The sequence below is a fragment of the Artemia franciscana genome, unplaced genomic scaffold, assembly GCF_032884065.1.
Source record: "Artemia franciscana unplaced genomic scaffold, ASM3288406v1 PGA_scaffold_1180, whole genome shotgun sequence".
Lineage (NCBI taxonomy): Eukaryota > Metazoa > Arthropoda > Branchiopoda > Anostraca > Artemiidae > Artemia > Artemia franciscana.
The window spans coordinates 2,321,912-2,343,664 of NW_027062618.1; the positions used below are offsets into that span (position 1 = coordinate 2,321,912).

At 36.5% G+C, this 21,753-nt stretch overlaps 1 protein-coding gene across 3 annotated transcripts in view; it reads left to right on the plus strand.

Annotated features, from left to right (window-relative positions):
• The window catches only part of LOC136041243 (short-chain dehydrogenase/reductase family 16C member 6-like), a 63,939-nt gene that overhangs the window by 21,220 nt on the left and 20,966 nt on the right, over nucleotides 1–21,753 (plus strand). Inside the window, exons 1-2 of one of the 3 annotated variants that reach the window (XM_065725851.1) lie at nucleotides 1,169–1,454; nucleotides 14,986–15,110. In XM_065725851.1, coding sequence (XP_065581923.1) covers nucleotides 1,232–1,454; nucleotides 14,986–15,110 — 348 coding nt within the window. In that variant the 5' untranslated portion in view covers nucleotides 1,169–1,231. Of the gene's footprint in view, nucleotides 1–1,168; nucleotides 1,455–14,985; nucleotides 15,111–21,753 lie in introns of those variants that run through there. The other 2 variants (XM_065725848.1, XM_065725849.1) reach the window with 2 other exon arrangements.

Here is a 21,753-nt window from a genome sequence, read left to right on the forward strand (position 1 = left end):
GTAATAATCATTTCATTCACAAATGTACCCTTCCTCCCTGATGGTCCCATGTATAGCCCTATTCAGTGTACTTCTCAGTTGTTTTGTATTTGTTGGTGCTTCCGTTTCCCTTGTGAAAAGGTTCCTTGGCCCATAAAAACGATCAGACTTATTACTGATTACAAAAGAATTTTATACCTCTCGGATATCGAAGACTATTAAAAATTTGTAGATGCGGATAACAATGAAACTAAACATGACAATGTGATTAATTAAAACACGCTGCATATTATAAAGTAAAAATTTCGTTGTTTGTGTTTTTTAGTCTTGTACAAATCTGTACCCTAGGGGGCTATATATGAAACCATCAGGGGATGGGGTGCATTCGTGAGTGAAATGATTCTTATATTTAGGGCCAACATAAAAAAGGCGTCAAATGCCGTGTTCATCTTGTCTTTATCTCTATTTCAATAAATGAGCACAAGAACATATTAGCTGTCAGTCACACACGCTGGATTCTGGGGGAGAGAGCAATGATAATAACACTAAAATAATAATAAACAAATATAAGAAATAAATGAACTTGGTAACTTGAATAAAAAGTGCCCTGAAATTCAGAACGTTTAGAATTTTTCAGGGGATTTGGCCCCCACCTTCCCCCGTGTGTACGCTCCTTCTACCGGTATAAAAACGAATAAAAAAGACAAAAAATGTTTTTGGTACTATTTTTTCTTGGAATCACTATTCGCTCGTTCACACAATTTAATAGCACAATTTTGCTATTTCTTATGTCAAAGAGCAAGCCTAATTTCTATGCAACGTTTCGTAATTGCTGATTGAAAGAGCCTCTGTTATATAATTACTGAAGCGGAGGTCCTCCTTATGAAAGTTGATCCGTGGATCTTCCCTTTCAGTAGTAAATTTTTTTTGCACTTACCTCAAAAAGTCCGGATATAAACACCGAAAAAAGTGTGAAGCCCCGCCTCTTCTCATCACTGATTGTAAATCAATTGACAGGAATCCACCCTCTTTGATGGAATGTCTTGTTATATAATCCCTGGAGCGAAGGGTAAGTATTACGAAGCTTTCCGTCATCAAGACTCGCTACCGGGGATTTAATTCAAGACAATACACAAAGTTCAGTCTGAAAACATTAAATAGTTATGAAAGGTTATCAGATCTGGCATTTTTAGCGTTTATCACAATTTGAGTCTGGCGTGTCTCCAGTCTGAAACAGCTAGCCGACGTGGCCATGGGACACCCAATTCTTGATGTGGTTGTTTCAATTCTGTTGTGTTTGTATTATACACTTGAAGGAATTGTAATATCTTTAATTCCATCTAAATTTAAATCAAAATCCATTGAAGGGGATATTGCTTTAGTCACTGGCGGGGGAAGTGGTATAGGTCGTATGATATGTGTTGAACTGGCTAAACTTGGAGCAACTGTTGTTACATGGGATGTCAATAAAGCAGGTAGGCTTTTTTTGTTATTTTATAGGCTAGTTATACTGCATAATTTGTTTATTTATTTGATGAATGATAAGTCTGTGGCGGATTTATGCCTGGATAGGGAGAGGGGTCTGACATCTGACATTAATTCTGTTTTTTATTCTATATTTTTACACTCCTGTTAAGTCACCTTGCCCCCCTCCCTGATTAGGCACCTTAGTGGGAATCATTTAGGCTAATTTATTTTTTGACACAGAGCCTAATTAAAAAAAAATTTGTTTCTGATTGGTGGATTATAGGCCTAGGGTAAATTTCTAAATGATGGGCCTCCTGATTTATATGGTTTTAAGGGATTTGAAAAGAATATACCAACATGGTTTGAAATTTTAGATTGCTTTTACCACCCCCTCCCCCACCTGATTTTCCCATAGGCTATACACCCTTAGGATATAGGCTATCAGAGGTAAGCCTATAATTGGGGCTATTGAGAATTAAACTTGCTGATAAAATAAGTCTAACATCATAATATGCAGAAAAATTGTTATTGATGTCTTTGATGGCACTTCCACTATACTTTAAACCCCCTCCCCCCACTAATTAAAAAAATTTATAGGTCTAGCCTAAAATAAATATTCCCCATGTGTTTTTCCGTTTCTTGATTTCGCCCCTGTTGATTCAATTTATGGGTAGACAGACCAAACAAGAGTGATGCATGACAAAATGCGTAGGAAAGATATATTTTGGACTATATATTTGCACACCAGGGATGGAGGGGAGTTGGGTTAAAGTATAGTGTAGGCTTATACACAAAAAACCTGGTTCTTTTTAGAGGGACTGCAACATCATTGCAGCTGTAGCAGAGGTGGTTTTAGGAAGTGAACAGAGGGGACTTTCCTCGGTGCAGAAATTTTAATGGGTGCAAAATTTAGAATAAAACGAGCAGTTAATAAACGACAATAATTAACTAGTGATAATGAAATAATTAAATAAAGATCATTAACAATAGCTAAATAATTTTATTAATAAATAAAAATAATTAAAAAATAAATTATTAATTTATTAGTAGATTGAAAATAGGGTACTGGTCTTTTATCCCAACCCCACTTAGCCTAAGCTTTTTTATCACGGGAAACAGTAAAATGGGTTTTTCTGTGTGTATTCAGAAATAATTAACCTCGCTTAGTCCCAGTGAGAAAAACTACTATTTAGTTATATTATAATTAAATATGTAATATAAGTAATATATTAAATATATTTATTAGGTTAGGTATTTAATATAATGCGCTGTGGTTGGCCTGCTTTGCATAATTCTCTGTTTTAGTTTCCTTAATTTTGCTACTAAGGTATTATATTTTCATAATATTTGGTAGCCTATATTTCATCTTGAATTACCTAACTTCGCTTTTTGAGTGTGTTCGGGATAATAGACAAGTACCAAAAATAGCATTGGTACGTTTTCAGTTTTGTGCCAGAGAAAGAGTTATTCAAATTTAAAACTTACATCATTTGAAAGCTTTTTTTCTCTGAATGGGGCAGAATTTCCTTTTTTTTAAGTTCAGAAAAGGGTAGTCCCTCAAAATATTCTAGTGTACCTGCTGTAAACCCTTTTCGAGCAATATCTAAGCTTGAAGATTTTACCAGAACAGGGTTGATTTTCAAATTCTTAGTTTGAGCAGCAGGCATGCGGAATCGATAAACCTTTAAGAGGTCCATTTTTTTTAAATCTTGCAAGCTATTTATTTGTGTTATCACTCCATTAGTCCCAAATCCCCATTGGGATTTGGTTTCACTCCCTAGAAAATGAGGGTATCAAGTAAGGTATCCTGTTCAAGTTATTCAACTCTGTATTCTAATTTAGAGATTTTATTTTCAAGCAAGATCACTGCATTCTAAAGTCTTTGAAGGGTTGTTTTTTTTTTCAAATTTGCCATTATATTCAAGGGAAATACAATTAAAAACTTCGTTTACAATATCTTCACTGATAATTTCCGAAGCCCAGCGATCTTTCATTGTATCTTATGCGACACGAGAAATGTCATTCATTAAGTTGGACTTCATGTTCATTAATTCCTCATGAGTTTCATTTATTATTTCCTTTAAAGTTGATGTCGCTGCAGAAGTCGGATTTGAAGGCGCTAGGCTGGATTTTGCCTTAGTTTTAATGAATAATTAAAAATAAGTAGGTCTTACTCAGAGTCTTGTAAATACCAGGGAATAAGTGCTGCTCTTCAAAAGCCTTATTTACATCTTTATCTGTCCTTATACAAGCTTCTTTAGGTTGGTCATTCCAGTTGCGGACATGTGCTTCAGCTATATTGATTCTGGGCACTATTCTGGGCACCATTCTGGTGCCCAGAATGGGCACCAGAGCAAAAGACTAGATATCAAGCTTGATTTTTCGGTAAATGTTTCGCTCTTCATATTATTGACTTATGAATAAAGCAGATATACTACTCAATGCCTTTTTTATGCTCTTTACGAATATAATAATCGCTTCTCTCGCAAATTCAAATTTTAGCCCTTTTTGAACCCTTAAAAATGACCAAATATTTAAAATTTTGGGTGTGACGAAGACTTAAACCACCGATTTCACATTTACTATTTGATAATAAATCCATTTTTTATGTTATATAACCCAAAAGCATCGATTTATCACGACTAAGTTGGATAAAATATTCAAAACAATTTCTCCATTTATTCGTCCGCCATGATTTTTCTGTCGGCTTTGGTATTTGGAGAAACGGTAGTTTTTAAGCAGCCCTACAGAAAAAGAAAAGAACATGAAGTTTCGTCTTGAATTTTTTTTAGTTGACTTAATCATGACAAATCAATGTTGGTGAATTATACAACTTTTACAAAGAAATAGTAAGTATGAAAAACTGTTACAACCCATTTAAAAACAAGAATGAAATTATTATTTTCAAAGGTCCTGAAAGGGCTCAAAATAGAATTTGCAAGAAAAGTGATTATTATGTACAGAAAGAGCATAAACAATGACATCTGGTGGTATGATCAGTTTATTTGTAGGTCAATAATATGAACTAAGACATATTGGTCAATGTTCCTATTACCTCAACAATTGTTTAGGGTCATGAAACTATTGTTAATAGATGCATTTTGACTTTTGGAACATCTTTTCTCTCTTGCAAAATTACCGCAACCTATGATGGTGGTGTAATAAGGTCATAAGGTGTATTCCCTGAAATGAAGTTAGGACAAGATCAAACGGTTTGTGTTTTGCCATTTTACGATCTTCACTCACGAAGGGGAGGGCACCACAGGAAACAAATTTCAACAACAAAATGCTCCAATGTGCCACCCCAAAAGTACTCACGCTCATCATATGCGCTTGGTTTTTCACGCAAGTTCATCAAATTTCAGTAATGACTATATCCGATTCAATTGAAAACTTGTTTAGCTCTTCACTCTTTGAACTCTGACAGAGAACTCAATTTTATTAATTTGGGCTCTATTGTGGAATTCCAACTATGCATTTTTGTAATTGTTTCATTCATTACTTCTGCGTACTTGCTTCATTCATAAAGACCGGTTTCAGTTGAAACTCCGGCCCAATGTGGCCTGCGGCGTTGCCAGCTCTACCGCTCGTCCACATCACGCCAAGCCAAATGTTTCACGAAGTAGCACGATTTCGCCCTGCCGCTTGATACCACGGCAGGTAGATTTTGGGTCATACATTACATGGGACAGTCTGTGTTTGGTAGTGAGCTCCAATTTGGTGAATGTAATTTTAGGAAATAGGAAATACTTCGAGCTGACTAGCCGTTTTACAGCATTTATCTTTCATTACAATAATTCCGTTTTTAGGAGAACATCCTACTGAATCATTTCCTCTAGTTAAAGGCATTCATTGTTTATTCATCTCAATATCGAAAATTACGAAATGTGCCAATAATATAAACAAAATTAAGAATTAAGTTAATTATGTATACCAGGCCTGCTCAACTTAAAATGAGATGATGCCCATGTGCAACATGAAAAAGTAGACGTGTCCCTCCCCCAAAGAGACATCTTGTGTGTCTATTAAGTATTACTGTGTTATGAGTATTACTATCCCCGCTTTCAGTAAGCTCATAGTAATTTATTTTTGGTATTCAATTGAACTACTTTCAAAGCCCTTATTGAAACCTTTTGCAATTAATTATTTAGTTGTTGTGATTCAGATCTCAATAGGCTACAATTCTTCCTTAAAGATAGAAGATAATCGGAATATTCATCTATTAGCATAGGCTTACAATATTTTTGGTTAGTTTCAAAATTTCTATGGGTTTGTAAAATTTATCTGATTTTTTGTAAGAAATTAATTTTTTACGTTTAAACCTCGTAAAATGGAGCATAATAATAACGCTTATCAAGTAAGTTATTGTGATTAATTGTAATATGCTCTGTTGACCGCGAGGAATAATTGTGGCTAAATAGGCTAGTCTGTTGCCAAGAAACTGATCAGGATCAGTGTTGTCTCCCATGACAATAATCTGTCCTCAATGCTATTTTGGGGGTATATATTAGGTTCCTATCTTATGGTTGGTTACTAAAATTTACACTTTTTTAAATTACCTTGTTTATTTCTGGTTCTGTAGAAAATTAAATGTAGCTTGAAGAAGCTGTGTCCAAAAGATTTTGTGACAAGATTAACATTCTGTATATGATGACTTATTCATCATAACAGAGTTAGAATCCGCGTCTTCATTAGTATTGTTGCTTGTATTAATTCGTGAATAACGGTATTAAGGATTCTTCATTTTTGGGCCCATTTTTCTATTCTAAGAGGGTTTAGAGGTGTGGCAGAACATATTTCTCTGCCGCTCAAACCTAATGAGATATACCAAAGTAAGATAGAAATATAATACTTTAGAAACAAATTTTAACTATATATCTGATTTAAAAAAAAATCGAATTGAATTAAGCCCGTTGATTTTGAATTAGAATCAAGTAGTTATGGGCATCAAGCCATGGCTAATAATAGAAAAAGCCAAGACAGGTAGTCCGATTGGGTGAGAGGCAAGTCTGGCATAAGCCCTTATTAGGATTGCATAAAATGAAGTATATTTGGGCTATATGTTTGCACATTAGGAAGATTGGGATAAAGTACAGGGGGTCTGCGTGCCTAATGTTTTAGGTGCAGTTATTCTGCATATTATGTAGTAAGAACTGTTTTCTGACTTCAAACTGTCCAAATACTTTACCCCATCCCCCAAATATGCAACTATTTAATCCAAAATATATTTTTTCCGTCTGTTTTGTTACTCCTCTGTGTCTTGTCTCACGCTAAGCTGAAAGAAACTAACGAAAACAACCGTTTCCATAATGCGTCAATGAATGAACAACTTGAGCGGTAGGGCGTATATCATACAAGATACAAGTACTCATACTTTTATTTATGTTAATTACTATTCTTTTGAATCTTGATTTGTTTATTCCTTTTGAGTTCTCTTCGTTTTAGGATTCATCTATTGATTCATGATACATTGATTCCTGGACTGTTGTCATCTGTCTTTTTATGTTTGAGTTCGTTATCCGTTTTAATTTCTATTTGTTCTGGATTTGTAGATTGATTTATCGTATTTTGTCTTCGTTTGAATTGTAAACGAAAAAAAAAACGAAAATTATTTTATTATTTAATAACCTGAATATCAACACAGTTATTCCCATCAACCAACAGTAGGTTGTACGGAAAATGTGGTTCAATCCCACTTTCTAGGGCTACAATGAAAGAAAGGTTGAGATGGCCACACTCTGCGGATGAAGGATGACAGATTGCCGAAGATTGCCCTTTTTGGCCAACCGTCTGGGGCTACACGGAAAGCAGGTCGTCCTTGTCTGGGTTGGGAGGATGTCATAAATAAAGATTTAAAGGAAATGGGAACTTCCTGGGAGGGCGTAAAGAGGGAGACCTTGAATAGATTAGGTTGGAGGAAGAGCGTGCGTAGCTGTGTTGGCCTCAGGCGGCTTGGTGCTGCAGTGAGTTACTAGTAGTAGTAGTAGTAGTAGTTACATCCTAGATACAGAACCTCACTTAAAGAATGTAATTCACTAACATTCACATTAAGGGGGGAGGGGGGAGGACTAATTGATTGGTACATCAGAAGTGACTAACTGAAAGTCGTGAATCTAACTGAAACACCGTTTTTGTGTGACTTGCATATTGGACAGCAGTAAAAGGAAGGCAATCAGGCATAATTTTCATGGGAGGGGGAACTGCCCTATGGGAGAGGGAGCTGCCCCCCCCCCCTTGACGACGCCCCTGTATTTCCCTCATGAATTCAGAAATCGAATTTTAACTAACCCAAATCAGGAGCAATTAAAATTATTTTAATCACCAAACTGACCCAAAAATGATGACAAGCAAGATTAAAAGGAATACCAGTAGTTCAAGCTTAGTCACAAAAAGAGATAGTGTGATGAATATTCAGGATAAATATCCAATTCCGTCAGACTGAAAGCCAAGGCCGTATCCAGGGGGTGGAAGTTGACCCCCCCCCCCCGCAAATGTATGTCTCACCCCACCCCCTAAAAAATCCTGAATACAGCCCCGCTGAAAGCTATCGATGTTATATGGTGGAAAAGCAAAAAGAAAAAGATCGCATATATTTAAAATCTAAGCGATTCAAGCAATTTAGCCATCTCTGATAATAACCAAGGACAAAAGGAAGTCGAGAAATCAATGAAGTAAAGAATCAATTTCAAAATTGCGAAACAACACTACCAATAAGATTTTCCTTTCTTAATTGGCTTCTTCTCTCTTTGTGTTTTACCAGGCCTATAAATTTCGGGTACTTGAGCATTCTTTGGGCTAATATAATAATGTTAAAAAAAACACCGTAAATCGAACTAACTCGAATACCTTCAGGATTCCCATTATTAGCAAGCTAAATGTGTGCGTTTTTGAACAACTCCTTTTTTAGAGATAGAGATGCTATTACTGTAAGAAATGATAATGATAGACAGAAACCATGTACCTAGCCCATTTCAGGGAGGGGGGTTGACTTCCCCTCTTCGAAATGTTTGTCGAATCGTCAAAATGTAAAAATTAATACAAACAAATTTTTAATGTGTTTTGAAGGTTTTTTTGTACCTTCTCCCCCGAAAAAATACTCATTTGCGACTCCCCGCCCCGAAAAATCCTGAATATGACCCTGCCATATAAACACTTCACCTGCCAGAAGGTCACAAAGCTTAAGGCGGGGGTGCGAATATTCCCTGACAATTAATCATATCTAACTGCTGGAACACCAGAAATTAAATGAACAAAAGATATCATGGGAAGGGTTATCCATCAAAATTAATTCCGAAATTACAGGAACTCTGTTGCTCCTGACTTATGTAGTAAGAGTAGGAGGATCGGTACTTGTGTCTTATAGTCACCACACTCAAGTTCTGTCGAGGAGTGAAGTTTGGTTAATGCTAATAGAATATCTGATTTTTCAGACCATGGGGTGAAATTCACTTAGTTTGCGATCTTAAATGTCATATAGCGGTCATATAATGGATATATATGAAAACTTGTTTTCAAACAGGAGAAATAATGCAGGAGGAATCTTACTGCAACAGTGGGTATTTGGTTGAGTGCGCAGGGAACCCCTTGAAAGACTTTTAGTGGAGGGCCCCGACCGAGGAGTAGAAACCGGCGTATCGCGAGTGACCGTGGGGCTTCGTAAAGTGGAGGAATAAGTGGCACCGAGTTACATCCCTCCATCATTTAAAATCATACTAAGCAGAGTACATGTGGCAGCCGGCAATAACGGCAGAAGGCAGATCTCATTTCAATGCGATTCTTAGTGACATTTCTGCGTTATGGGCGCATATTTCTAATTTGTAGTTTTCATAAGTTTATTGATAAGGTATTATATTTTCATTATCTTTGTATTATTTCATTAGTATTAATCAAACTTCACTTCGCGACAGAACTTGAGTGTTGTGGCTATAAGACACAAGTACCGGAGGATATTTCATATATTTTGGCAGTACCAAAGGGGCCCACTTTCAGGGGCCACGTACACCAGCTGTCACAGGCCAAGCGTACCGGAACTTTGCCAAGCATAGAGAAAGTGTACCAAGCGTGGCAATAGTGTGCCAAGCTCAGCGAAAGTGTGTCAAGCATGGCAGAAGTTGTGCCATACGCTGTGGAACTGTTTGGCACACATGGCGCTCTGAGACGTAAACTAGGCTGTTGGACGTGGGGGCCCCTTGGGCAGAGTATTCCCAAAACGAGGAGAATACAAAGAAATTTAAAAGAAAATGCTCAAGCGGTGCTCGGAAATTCATGAGTTATATTATATGTATTTCTTTTATTGAGATCATGACAGTCCCCATTTTAAATATGAAAAAAATAATTAGAAGCTGATTCAAATATTAATATAAAAGGTGAAAGGTGATTCAGCCTGTTTTCTTTAAAGCTATGTAGGTATATTTTAATGCTTAGGTTCTGGTTGGAGTTAACTAAGAGTAACGAAGATAGACTAGTAAGAGCGGCATATGATCAAATGTTGAAAAGTGGTTTAAATACATCGTGGCCATCCCAAATTAAATCATTACTAGAAAAAGTAGGAATGCCTTACTTATGGAATAATGGTCGTTGTTCTAGTGACATACCAACATATTTAGAAAGCCAGGTACGGTTTATTTTAGTCAGGAAATTCAGCTTTGGCAAGGGCTGGTTTTAGATTCTACAACTCTACAACATTATAATCAGGCAAAACTTTCTCTATGCTTGAGAAGGCCTAGTTTTGGAGTGCAGGTTTATTTTAAATTTAATTTACCGGCTATTGGATTCTACGTCTTTGGATTCAGCTTAGGGCGGTTTTGTCTTCCAAACCAGAACAGGCAAAAAATGTTCGACAAAAAAAGAAGATATTTTGTCCTGATAGGCGGTATGTTTGACCCCTTTGTAAAGATGAGGATGAAGAATTGGATCATTTTCTCCGAAAATGCCCGGTGCTCTTTGATTTACGGGAAAATCATTTGCATGGGATTAGTTTTATGCTTCCTGGTATTCTGAAAAATAGTTACCCAGCCACAATATTTTGAGTGGGAATATATATCGATAAATTCTTATTGCCTCAAAATTACCTTAAATCACAGCTTGGAGTGAAATAAGGACTTTAATCCTGTTGAATCACTCCTTATGATGACAGTTGCATACACGGTTGATTAGATTCTGGTGGAATATTCTGGTGCATCCCAGTCAAATCTCCACGGTTTGTCACTCCACTCAGCATCCAGACGGCGTTTGAATACATCTGTTGATTCAGCAGAAACAGTGTTCTCCTTGAGATTGTTCCAGAGGTTCACAATCCGGTTCGAGAAGAAGCTGCATCTTGCTCCAGTCTTGGCATGAAGTTTGTGGATTTTTTTTGGGTGTCCTCGTGTTATGTGGGAGGGGTCAATCTCCAGGAGCTCATTTTCTTGATTGGTAGAGAGGAGTTTGTGTGCCAGGATCATATCCCTACGTTTCCGCCTGTAGAATAAAGAGGAGAGGCCGAGTTCCCTCAGCCGTTCACTGTAGGGCTTGTTTTCCATACCGGCAATCAGCTTAGTGGCCCTTCGTTGGATTTGCTCAAGCACTACCTTGTCCTTTATGAATCGAGGGGTGGCCAGGATGGTCCCCACCTCCAAACACGTTCTAACCAGTCCTTTGTAGAGCTTGGTGATTGCATGTCTACTTCTGCTGGTAATGCTGTATTTAATGATGCCTAGGGCTCTGCTAGCATTGGCTGAGATCTTCTGTGAGTGGGGGCTGAATTTCAACTGAATTTATTGAGAAAACAAAATTTATATGATTAATTTATTTTGTTGTTAGGTTAGGTATTTTCGCGTTGTACTCTGTTTTTGCGCGTGTTTGTAATTTGTAGTGTTGTTTAACTTCCTTGCTTGTTTGTTATTTATTTATATTTTTGTGTGAATATGGCCCATGGGCTTTAGAAGCACACTTATATCTACCTATCTATAAAAGAGTTTCAGCCTAGTAGTTGCAAATTTGGGATATATCCTTATTAAAGGGTACTTTTTAAAATGTTCACGAGGCTTATTAAATACCTCATGAGAATTATCATGTTCGGACAATAATCTCAATGCTTTAATTGTGAAGTTTTGTCCCCTTTTAAAACATATTACAAAATTATCTGTGTAAATTGAGCATTCTTTGACTTTATTTACATAATCAACACAAATATAAATTATTAGAGACACAAATCACTACGCTAGGGAAAAATTTAAATTTTGTTAACGCGTAGCGAATAGCTACATTAATTTTCCTAAAGGCATCCTACATTTATAATCATACCAAAAAACTTAATAAATGCTCCTAGAACCATCCTAGAGTAATTAAAAAAATAATGAAAAAAGAAAAAAAGAAAAAAGACCTTCTCTAAACACCCCCAGGGTAACAATCCTCATCCAAATACAACTCGATCCACCCCAACCCTTTCAACCCGCTCCCCCGTCCAGCCCTATTACCCACTTCAATCCTTCCCAATGCCTTGACTTTTGCTATATATGGGGAAAATATTATAAAATCAGTATATTAAGAAATTTCGTAGAGATTAGACTTTATTTTCGAATTACCACAAGGGCTCTGCTGAATTTTTCAGCTATAAGTTTTCTCTGCGAGATTTTCATTAATTAAAAAATCTAAGTAATTCATTTTTGCTATTGTTATTATCAAATGTTCTCTAACGGCAACATGGTTGTTTCTACCACGTGACAGGAGTCTTGAGAATACCACGAAATGTTCCAGAAAAGTTTTTGATTGCGTAACTCGCTGTATTGGATATGGGAAGGTTCAGAAACTTGAAGCTTTGGTTCGTCTCTGTTTCCAAAAACATGATCTGTGTTCAAAATTTCGTTGCATAAACTTTTGGCCGGTTAGATAAAAATCAATGAGTATGTTCATGATTCTTTGCCATGAACTCCATTTTGGGCATATCTGGATTGGGGGAGGGGTCCCCTAAAACAAATTGAGTACTTATGCACAATCATTCCTCTTGAGAAAGAAACACTATAAATTTTTAAGACAACTTTAAACAATTCTGAAAGGCTTATTTAAATCATTCCTAAGAGTGCTTTACTTTAATTTAATTTCATCTGTGTGTAGTTTCATCCTTCATCTGTAAAACCTGGCCTAAGCCGCTTTTCTAAAAATAATAACATGCAAAACCGTAATTCTTCTACCTGTGACAAAGATCTTCCAAATTAACTCATGAATGCAGAATATACCTAGGGCTTCAAGCAGTTGTCAAACTTCAACCAGCTTGTCCTTCAGAGGCGCCATTTGGGCTAAATCTTGGGGTGGGCATGGGGCATTTTATTATGAATCTAACCTACTTTCAAAGTTTACAATGATTAATAGCAAATAGCGTAATTACCCCAAGGGTCGTCCGGTAAGTGCGCTCTTTGGCTAATAGGCGTGCAATTAGTTCAAATCATTTGAACAGAATGGATTATGTTGGACATAATGGATAATTATGGCCGGAAAAGGGCCCTTTGTGGTGGAAGCTTGGGCCCCCTGGAAAATCTTGGGTGGGCATTTGCCCCCCCCCCAATGGCGCCTCTGTTGTCCTTTCTTACAGACTAGTTTTTCTTCCGTCGTTTTATAGGAATTTTTGTAAAAAAAATCGAAACCGACCAACATTATAAAATTTAGTTAAAAATTTTACTAAAAGGTCGCAATTGCAAAGTTGAGAAACTAGCTAGTCTGCAAGCAACTTTTAGTAAAATTGCTTTTTAATCGAGCTTTTCCAAAACAAACTCATAAATTCGTAGAATAATATTTGTTATGTAAGAAAAAGAAAAACTTAGTAATTTTCAAGAAACTGCGACATTTTCGTGAGGAAATTGGCGTTTCTGATGGTTGTCGCATTGTAAACCTCTCCACTACACCTTTCTGGTGATACCGGGGCTTAGGTTCATAAACATCTAATATTGGTATTCGTGTACGGGTAAGCGTGTAGCCGAATCTTTCAGAGCTTAGGGTTCACGTGGAAGGAGATAGAAGAAGAGTCTTTAATTAACTTATCTATTTACCACCCACATAATACATAAAGTAAATATGGTGGAGTAAGAATAAATAAAAAAAAACGAAAAGAAAAAAACAATATGCAAACAAAATCAGAGAAAGAAACGGATGGGACGGTAGTAAGGAGATAGGCGCGCGGAAGCTGTACTTGAGAGTTTTCTTTACTATAGACTATTCATTTATTCTACAAAGTCTATATACATGGTTACAAAACAAACACAAGATAAGAACTTTACAGAAGTACTGCACGAGAGGAACCAGCTTTAAATGCTTCAGAACTCCATATGTGAATGATTTCCAAGGTCCCTTGAATTTAGATCCCTAGAAACTCTCTATTCCATATTCTGCTAAAACTCGGCCATCAACAACTCAATAAACCCAGTATCCCACTTTCCAAATTCTAAAACACAAATATCGTAAATACCTTGTGTTCCATTTCACGTTTCCAAAACCCAATGTAAATTACAACATTGTCCCCAAATTACAAATATACCCAAGAATTTTATTCTTGGATATATTTAAATACATATAAACTATTTAATATATATTTGAATATATAATAAACTTAATTTTTTAAGTTTATTTAAAAAATTAGGTTTATTTAAAGATTATTAAAAAAATTAAAAACTGTTTAAATAAATAAACTTAATTGTTCCAAGAATTTTATCAGAAGTTTACAGCACTAAAGAAAAGACGGTTCTCAAGGACACGGAAGCCTGTTTTGCAAAGGCCTAATAATCTCAAGGATATTTAATATTAAGAATACAATGATGAGGTTATAGCCTAATGTGTCTGTTAAGTTTATTCTAAGGTTGTCCAGTCACGACCAGAATACAATTTAAATGCCACAACTTGGGAAGCACCGTCTGAACGACTTTTGAAGTTTTTTTTAAATAAACATGACGTTGTTGTTCGCTAACCTGTGATAGCGCAAGTGAGCGACCAATTGAAAAATCTACTCCCCAATACGGGGCCAGGGAGTGGATCGCTGCTGCCGCAAGGTCGGGTAAGGGTTGCTGACAAGCTCTTATTCAAGTATTTTTTTTTAAATCTAGCTTGTGTTTCCTCCTCTACAAAATTGGGTACCTGACCGGAGCAGTGCTAGAATTTCAGGGTTTTATTTTGTTAGAAAGCCTTGTTTTTAGAGGATGGACAAGACCTTATTCTACAGAAAAGCATACGATACAAATTTAAAGAAATACTTCTGTATGTTTTAACCTGCAGATGTAAGGTACGTACAGATGCATGTTAACCTTAGGATAAGGGGATCGAGGTTTTTCTGAGGGGTCATGAACGTTGGACAGGGCCCGAATAAAAACAAAAATACTTTACAATAAGGAAATGAGAACAATTCTTATTTAAACCCTGGTTAAAACAAACTTATTGCTTGAAGTTGCCAACTTCCCTCAGAAAATATCCAGATGGTGCTCATGGGAGGGGAGAAAACGAAGAAATTGTGTTTTTGCCTACAATTTTTGGGAGTTTTCTGAGTCAAAAAACATATTATCATTTTTTTTTTTGCAGGAAACGATGAAACCTTAAAGCTTATAAAGAATGCTGGAGGAAAGGCTTTTGGCTACGTAGTAGATCTCACAGATAAAGAGGCCATCTACAAAGCTGCTATACAAATAAAAAATGAAGTTGGAAGGGTAAAATTTGTACTTTTTAGTATATAGGCTTTTCCCAATATAGATTCAATATCCTGTTTTCAATAAAGATTTGATACACGCTGTTCTAAGCAAAGAAGATTTGCTTCTCGCCTATCCCTATTCTGAAAATTACTTGAAATAATACTTATAATGCTTATTAGCAAAAAGGAAAAAGTCTTTCTTTGACACAGAAGAATCCATTTTACGTCAAATTTGATAGAAGATATGTGACAACAATGTGACAAAATGTGACAAACATGTGATAGCAAATCAGTGTTTAAAAGTTACACTGATAACGGAAAAACTTTAACTTGACATATTCGAAAGTCAGTTCCAAATAGAAGCAATACAAGTCTTAATAGATTTCGTATAAATATTATTGCAAGATTATAGATCATAATTAAATAGATCGGTTAATATTTTTCTGTTAACAATTACTATTTTACAAACTAAAAGTTTCGACATGCACTGACATAAAAAAAATTCAAACTGAAAAGTCGTAGAGAATAAAAAGGTAGAAGAAAGAGTTGTTGATGACCATAGTGACAATAATAAAAAGAAAACTCCAGAAAACTTATTCCTCAGCTCCAGTTGAGGTGAGGAATAAGTTTATACCACTGTTAATCAACTTCAATAAAATTTCAATTATTCAGGTAGATTTAATAAATTATATACTCTTCTTCCCGCTAGTGATAAGGTAGATAAGTGGTAAGTGGTAAGGTCGCTTAGGGCTTAAATTGCAAATGAGTATAAAACCGCATCCTTAGAGAGGGTTCTTATTGCAAGATGAAAATACAGTCTTCATTAAATTATGACAGGACTTCACGGTGTGCATTTAAAAGTAAGTGAGCCAGTAAGATAACAATCACATGGTGCCAGATTTGTAGAGTACAGCAGCTGGTGGGAATCTCTACCTTGACCATTCTGGGAGTATTTGCAGAGAATGGTCGGGTGTTGTTGCAGTGGAGGATTACCTTGTCTCGAGCATTCGGATGTTTCACATGACGTGTATAAACAAGAGCTATTGTCGGCATGAATCAGGCCCCTACGCAGGTGGACCTTCAAGTCACCGCCACTCTTCTGTAGTGGAGACCCAATTTATTAGAGCAGGCCCATAGCCGTTCCTCTTTTCTTCAAGATTGTCAATCACAAAGAAGTTTATCGGCGATTCCGTCAATATGCATATGCAAGTGCTATTAATTTTCTTCAAGGTGCAGATGTCTTTTTAAGTAATAGGGAATGTTTTTTTCATGATTTCTTTGGTTGTTACGTAATACGGCCCACCAGGGGGGAACCTTCAAGACGCTTGGCCATATAAGGCTATTATAACGAGTCCCTAGCAGTCAAATCTACCCGGGCCCTGGCAATCAATTTCAACAGGGCCCTAGCAACCAATTCCAACGGAGCCCTAGCAACCAATTCCAACGGGGCTCTGGCCGGCAATTGCACCGGGGCCCTAGCAATTAATTACAACGGGGGTCATAGCAGTTGATTCCAATCTGGTCCTACCAACAAATTCCGATGGGGGCCCTACCATCCAATTCTGAGGGGGACCCTAGTAATTTCAACGGTGTCGTAGCAACCAATTCCAAAGGGGCCTTAGCAGTCAATTCCAACGGGGGCCATAGCATCCAGTTCCACCGGAGCCCCAGTATAATCCTGGGTGCTACGCAATGGTGGTGCAACACGTGGGATGTTACATAATCCTTTAATAAATTGTTGTCTTCACGACGTTTTTTCTTAGAGATTTCATTTTTTCAAGATTTTATTATTTATTTCAGACATTTTTGTTTAAAGACATTTTCTTCAAGGTTTTTTTCCTCAGGGAACCTTTATAATCCAAGGTTTTTTGTCTACTTTAGGAATCGAACATAAGACCAGAGATTTCCCCAATTACTAGACCAGAGCCCCAGACAGGCGAACCAGCAAACTATTCATAATATTTTGATTCGGAAAATACGCGACAAGTTGTTTTCGAAAATTCCTTAGCACCATCACAAGGCTTATAGCGTGATGATTTTTGCTTTGATCGATAAGATTCCTTATTCCCGTTCTCAGTGAGCTATTGAATGCATGCTTCCTATGCCTGGAATAACTCACATACAGGGAGAAAATCGATTACTGGAAATTTGTTACATTTTACTGGGTTTCATTTATTTGTCGATGCTGACTTGTGATAGTTTTACGGCTGGTGGATTATTTGATTTTATTTTTTCTCATTTATGTTTAATGGAGTTCTTTTTTTGAAAAACCTATTTTCTGGAAAAGTTGGGGGTTAGCCACTAGAGGTAAATTCAAGGGGGCACAAGATATGTAACTTAATTCCATATTTTGTTCATTATTTATTGGTATTATTTAATTCAAATCACCCTGGGAATATGTGGCTGACTCGTGACATCACTGTGATGCATTTTATCATTCCTAAGGCATTTTATATATTTTCTTGATATAAATCATGCTTTGAATCCTTTGATTCGTTTTTCAAGCCACCCCTCCTTGCACTTTAGATGTGACTCTTTAAGTTTTAGCATTACTCTTTAGCTTTGGCAAAACATTTGATCTATTGCAGTATGTTTAATTTTTAATTTAATGTCTTTACTGTTTAAAAAAACATATAATTGAAAACATTTCTTGAATGAGTTTTCCCTTATCAATCCTAAGGGATTCTCAGATATTATCATGAAAAAAATATTTTCCGGAAATTCCTAGCCCGTGACACTCAATGGCTGGCACAAGGCACCCTCTGGCGTGCATTATCGCTTCTACAGGATTTCCTAGACCGTGACACTCAATGGCTGGCACAAGGCACCCTCTGGCGTGCATTATCGCGTCTACAGCATTTCCAGGTATTTTCCTGTAAAAATACCATTTACACTAGAATCTTTCGTTTAAACTTAATGAAAAATCCCAAATAGCGTTTCTTCTGATGACTCCTGGCAATTGAGGCCAGTGTGACACAATATATCCGCTAGATGGCACCTTCTGGTGCACATTATCACACCTAAGGCATCTTCAATCTTTTCCCATAAAAATATGGCACTCGGCACCCTTTGGAATGCATTATCACGTCTGAAAATTTTTTAGGTATTTCCCTGTAAAAATATCCGTTTATACTATAATCGATCAGTTAAACTTAATGAAAAACCTCTAATAGCGTTTCTGCTGATGACTCTTTGATTGAGTCTGGCCTGTCATAATGTACCTTCCCAATGGCACCCTCTGGTGCACATTATCACACTTAAGGTATTTTCAGCCTTTTAACTAGACAAATAGCCTTATAAATTAAAATCGACCATTTAGACTTAACAAATAATTCCCATGGCTTCACCGATTCCGAATCTGATCCCACCGATCCGAGTTCCAAATCCAGTTCCAGTTCGACCACTCCTGCCTTTGGATTCAAAAGTTCCGATTGTGTCAATTCTTCTCGAAGTTCTGCCGGTTCTAGGATTTTTTTTTTACCGTGAGTTTTTAGTGGTAGTATTGGATTTTTGTGTATTTTTGCAAGCCATTCATACTATGCCTTAAGTATTTTTCAGTATAATCTTCATGAGATCGACACAGGTACGTTTTCAAGAAAAAATCTGAAAATATTTTAGGTATAGTACGAATGGCTTACAAAAGATGCAAAAATACTACTACTTATAACTCACCACAACGTAACGCCACCTAATCCTAGCACAGTTATGTTTTTATTAAGGAAAGTCTTTATACTCTGAAGCATGGCAGTGAATAAGGGACAAGACAGGTGCAGGCTGAGAAGCAGCATAAGGTGTGTGGAACCTAGATGGGGAGTGTCCTGTATGAGAACTTCTTGGTCCTCTTCTTGCATAGAATTCTTTGGAGAACTTTCTGTGGTCCTCTGGTATTTTTCACCGTCTCTTGAACTGGACGGTCCTTTCTTGTGAAGCACTCTGTTAATTTTTTTTGTGTTTTGCATTTAAGGAGAAGATCGTCATATTCTGTTTGAGTGCGTCTGGTCTAAGGGAGTTTGAGGGCTTGCCTAGGGGCTTTTGTGCATTTGATCACAGATCAATTGTACATAAGGCTTTACCCACATGAGTGCACGACTCCTTGTTTTTATGGTCTTCCTAAAATTCATAAGCTCGATGATCCACTTCGACCTATTGCTTCAATATTTAACTCTCCTACAGCAAAAATAGGGGAATTCTTACCAGTTGTATTTTGCCAACTAATTCAGGCTGAAAAATCCTATATTACAAATTCCGCTGATTGTGTTTCCAAGATAAAGCAAGTTTCGGTTAAACCAAATACAAGAATTGGCAGTTTTGATGCGGATTCAATGTATACCAATTGTGATCCTCAAAAGACTGAACTTATTGTGGAGTATAAACTCAGTTCTAACCCATCTTTATCAGAAAAATCTACACTTTCGAATCAGACACTTCTTTCACTTACAATCCTTTGCAATAGAACTCCTTTTTTACTTTGTTTATAAAGGCATTTCTTATAGATAGAAATATGGGCTTCAAATGGGCTCCCCATTTCACCAATAAAGGTTGATATCTTCATTTAAAACCTTGAAGAAAGGGCTATTTTGCAAATTTTCTGTAAACCTGAATTTTGGGTTCGTTTTAAAGATGATATTTTATATATGTGGGAGCATGGTGACGAATCTCTGAGGTCTTTCCTTCGTTTGCTTAACTCCCTCTTCCGAAACCTAAATTTACTCAGAAATCCGAGGTAGACAGGCCTCTTCCTTTCTTAGATGTCTTGTTGAACCGTAATGATGCATGTTTCGAGTTTGGGGTCTACAGAAAACCTAAACGTAGTGACCGTTACTTAAATTGTTCCTCTAATCATTCTCCTGCAATGAAAAGAGGAGTGGTTACTTCTATAGTTGACAGAGCGTTGCAAGTTTGCTCACCATGTTTCTTGGAATCAGAACTCGACCACTTTAGAAATATTTTATTCGGGAATAGTTATCCAATTAGTTTAATAAATTCTGTAATTGCAAAACATATTAAAAAATTATTAGATAGTGACGCAGTAAACCCAGATCAAGGAAAACTCAGTTTATCTTGGTCTCCTGTAGGTTAAAGGGTTTCAGACCACATTTTCAAAATTCTAAGGAGAAAAGATTTATACTTACTATAGACCTAGAAAAACTATCAGTTCCCAAATTTATCAAGGTAAAGACTCTATCCCGACAAGTGAAAACTCCGGTGTCTAGAGTATTCCTTGCTCTTGTGGTCTTAATTCATCGGAAGAATTGATGAACAACTTACGGATAGATTAACTCATCACTCTACCTCAATTAATAACACCCTGAAAAAGCGGAAAAAACAGAAAATTTTGATTTTGCCCTTGCACAACACATATTTAATAACCCAGACCATACTGTTTTCTTTAACCAAGCTGGTCTGATACCGCATGACAAAGGTATTTTCTTGCACTAAAGAGAAACAGTTGATGTTTGTGGGTTCGATACAACGTACTAATATCTGGAGGGACATTTTCAAAATCAGTTAGTCAAGAAACACTTCCTGAATCATTGAGAAATGAGTCAATAAGGTCATTTGTGCTAACACACAACGCATTAGCAGGTGCATTAGTGTGAAATGATGTTGTTTTTTTTTTGTAATTGAGTTTGCGCTTTCAGTATTCAATGGACTATATCTTGCCTTTTTATATGGAGGTTGGCATTTAATGCATATTTACATCTAAATTGATCTCTTCAAAAATATCACCAGAGTCACTCAGAAACATCTGAATAAGTTTATCAATGGCTGGTATAACTTCGTTGGGCTCATCTTGTAGTATGCGCCTCCTCGGGCTTTGGATATTCTCAACCATATTAAAGAGAACTTTCGTAACTGCAGGATCTACATGCCCGGGGGCAGTATTCCACCTCTATTTTCCGTCACAATGGCTGTAGAATCTAGTTTTCAGTTCCGCTATTCTAATTTTCTTACGTCTTTTTGTTGAGGATGAATCTTCATTGGCCTAGAATAAAAAAATTCTTTAATGTTTATTTCTATTACTCTCATCGTCTATTTAAAAGAAAGAAAATAAAATGCATAGAGACAACATTAAATAAGAATATTAAAAAGAGGAGTAGTAGTAGTAGTAGTAACTAGTGGTAGTAGTAGTAGTAGTAGTAGTAGTAGTAGTAGTAGTAGTAGTAGTAGTAGTAGTAGTAGTAGTAGTAGTAGTAGTAGTAGTAGTAGTAGTAGTTAGTGCTACCTTCTCTCTTTCAAAGCCATTAATTTTTGCCCCTGAGATATAGCACGTTAAAATTAAAAAAAAAGAGATATTTACGCTAAGACATGAAAAAGGGGGATATACCCCCCTTTTTCCCTTCATTTCGGGAACTATCTTCTGATCAGGCACTAAATAGGGTAGCTGAGAAGACCATACTTAACATGTTATTCTAGTGGACATATTAGGAAGGAGGACTGGCAGTAATCAGAGATTGGGTTCTCTGATACGCTGAATGCGATGGTGCGATTTTGGTTAAGAGTGTATGACTTTTAGGGGGTGTTTCCTCCTATTTTCCAAAATAAAGCTAATTTTCTCAGGCTTGTAACTTTTGATGACAAAGACTAAATTTGATGAAACTTATATATTTAAAATCAGCATGAAAATTCGATTCTTTTGATGCATCTTTTAGCATCAAAAT